This window comes from Camelus ferus, chromosome 4 (genome assembly GCF_009834535.1).
Source record: "Camelus ferus isolate YT-003-E chromosome 4, BCGSAC_Cfer_1.0, whole genome shotgun sequence".
Classification (NCBI taxonomy): Eukaryota; Metazoa; Chordata; class Mammalia; order Artiodactyla; family Camelidae; genus Camelus; species Camelus ferus.
Genome location: NC_045699.1, coordinates 64,214,616 through 64,216,693, shown reverse-complemented (window position 1 = coordinate 64,216,693; position 2,078 = coordinate 64,214,616). Strand labels below are relative to the sequence as shown.

At 38.7% G+C, this 2,078-nt stretch overlaps 1 protein-coding gene across 1 annotated transcript; it reads left to right on the top strand.

Moving 5' to 3' along the window:
• Positions 1-960, top strand: LOC102511356 (olfactory receptor 1J4). Its single transcript, XM_006193384.2, has one exon. The coding sequence runs from the start codon at positions 19-21 to the stop codon at positions 958-960; it is 942 nt and encodes a 313-aa protein (XP_006193446.2). The 5' UTR covers positions 1-18.
• The last annotated feature ends 1,118 nt before the right edge of the window (positions 961-2,078 follow it).

The following is a 2,078-nucleotide window of genomic DNA, read 5'->3' as shown; positions in this document are numbered from 1 at the left end:
AACAGACAGGAGAGGAGCATGAGGAGGGAGAACCAGAGCAGTATGTCCCAGTTCCTCCTCCTGGGGCTCCCCATCCGGCCAGAGCAGCGGGGTGTGGTCTTCGCCCTGTTCCTGGGCGTGTACCTGACCACGGTGCTGGGGAACCTGCTCATCATCCTGCTCATCAGGCTGGACTCTCGCCTCCACACCCCCATGTACTTCTTCCTCAGCCACTTGGCCCTCACTGACGTCTCTTTCTCATCTGTCACCGTCCCTAGGATGTTAACGTGCATGCAAACTCAGGATCAATCCATCCCCTATGCAGAATGCATAGCACAGATGTATTTTTTCATATTTTTTACTGATCTGGACAATTTCCTTCTCACCTCAATGGCATATGATTGGTACGTGGCCATCTGTCACCCTCTGCACTACACCACCATCATGAGAGAGGGACTGTGCACCTTACTAGTCACTGTATCTTGGATTCTGTCCTGTGCCAATGCCCTGTGTCACACCCTCCTCCTGACCCAGCTGTCCTTTTGTGCTGACAACGCCATTCCCCATTTCTTCTGTGACCTTGATGTCCTGCTCAAGCTCTCCTGCTCAGACACATCGCTCAATGAGCTGGCCATCTTCATAGCAGGAATGGCAGTCATTATCCTCCCACTTACATGCATCTTGATCTCTTATGGCCGCATTGGGGCCGCCATCCTGAAGGTTCCATCCACCAAGGGTATCTGCAAAGCTTTGTCAACATGTGGCTCCCACCTCTCTGTGGTAGCTCTGTATTATGGAACAATTATTGCCCTGTATTTTTTCCCATCATCCAGCATGGCTAGCGACAAGAACGTAATTGCCTCTGTGATGTACACAGTGGTCACACCACTACTGAATCCTTTCATTTACAGCCTAAGGAACAGGGACATGAAGGGGGCCCTGGAGAAACTCTTCAACAGGGCAACAGTCTTGTCTCAATGACATTTGCTCATCTTTATAATAGACACATATATTCACAAACTCCAGATCCTACACGTATAATCTTGAGCCCAGCATGAAATAAATACTTAGCAAATATTTGATAACTTGAATTTCATTCTGTTACAATTATTCCCTTTTCCTAGAAATTCTTTAGTATGAATTAATAATATTGAGTTGATATTATTGATTATTGTTCTTGTGTATTAGATTGAGAAATTATATAGCCCATAGAAATTATGTCTCTTTTCCTATTTCCAGGGAATCACATTAGTTCTTTTTTTTTTTTAAATCTCTAGTGAGGCAAAATTGACATGTAAATGTTGTGTATGTTTAAAAAGTACAATTTGATGGTTTAATGTGTATATGTTGTGAAATGATCACAGTTAATGAATGTATTCAGCACCTCCATGTAGTCACCATTTTATCTGTGTGTACATCTGGTGAGAAGACTTAATTTAAGATCTGCTCTGCTGCAACCCCAGGCAACATCGCTAAGACCACCTTTGATACCGTCTCCAACCCACTGATCCCACTGATTTTCCCAAAAGAAGCATCTCATAAGGTTTAGAACGAAGTTTGCTACATTTTGGAAAAAATGAATGTATGATAAGGTCACAAGTTTGCCAATTCTTCTGGAAGTTAATAATTATGGACACTTCAGCTGAGTAGGTTATATTCGCCTGAAAAGTTAAAGTTAACATTACTTCTTTCAAAGTGTAAAAATAGACTTTTCTTAGAGAAGGGGAATCATAAATCCCAGAACCAGGAGCTTCAGCACTTATGTTTCAGCTTTAGATACTGTATACATACATATTTTCATATTTCAATAAATTATGTATTTATTGAAATATATAAATATAATACAATATAAATAATATTTATAATGGAAATATATATAACTTATTATAAATATTATTTGTAATGAAGCCATAATATAAATATTATATGTAGGTATATATTATTTATGTTTCAATAAATTATATAATATATGTTTTCATTTATATAAAATATATATCTACAATAAATGAATTGTGTATAGATAGATACAGAATTTCAACTACAACATGTATTTTAAGAGTAAAAATATGATCCTATTTCATCACAGATGGAAGGGGAAA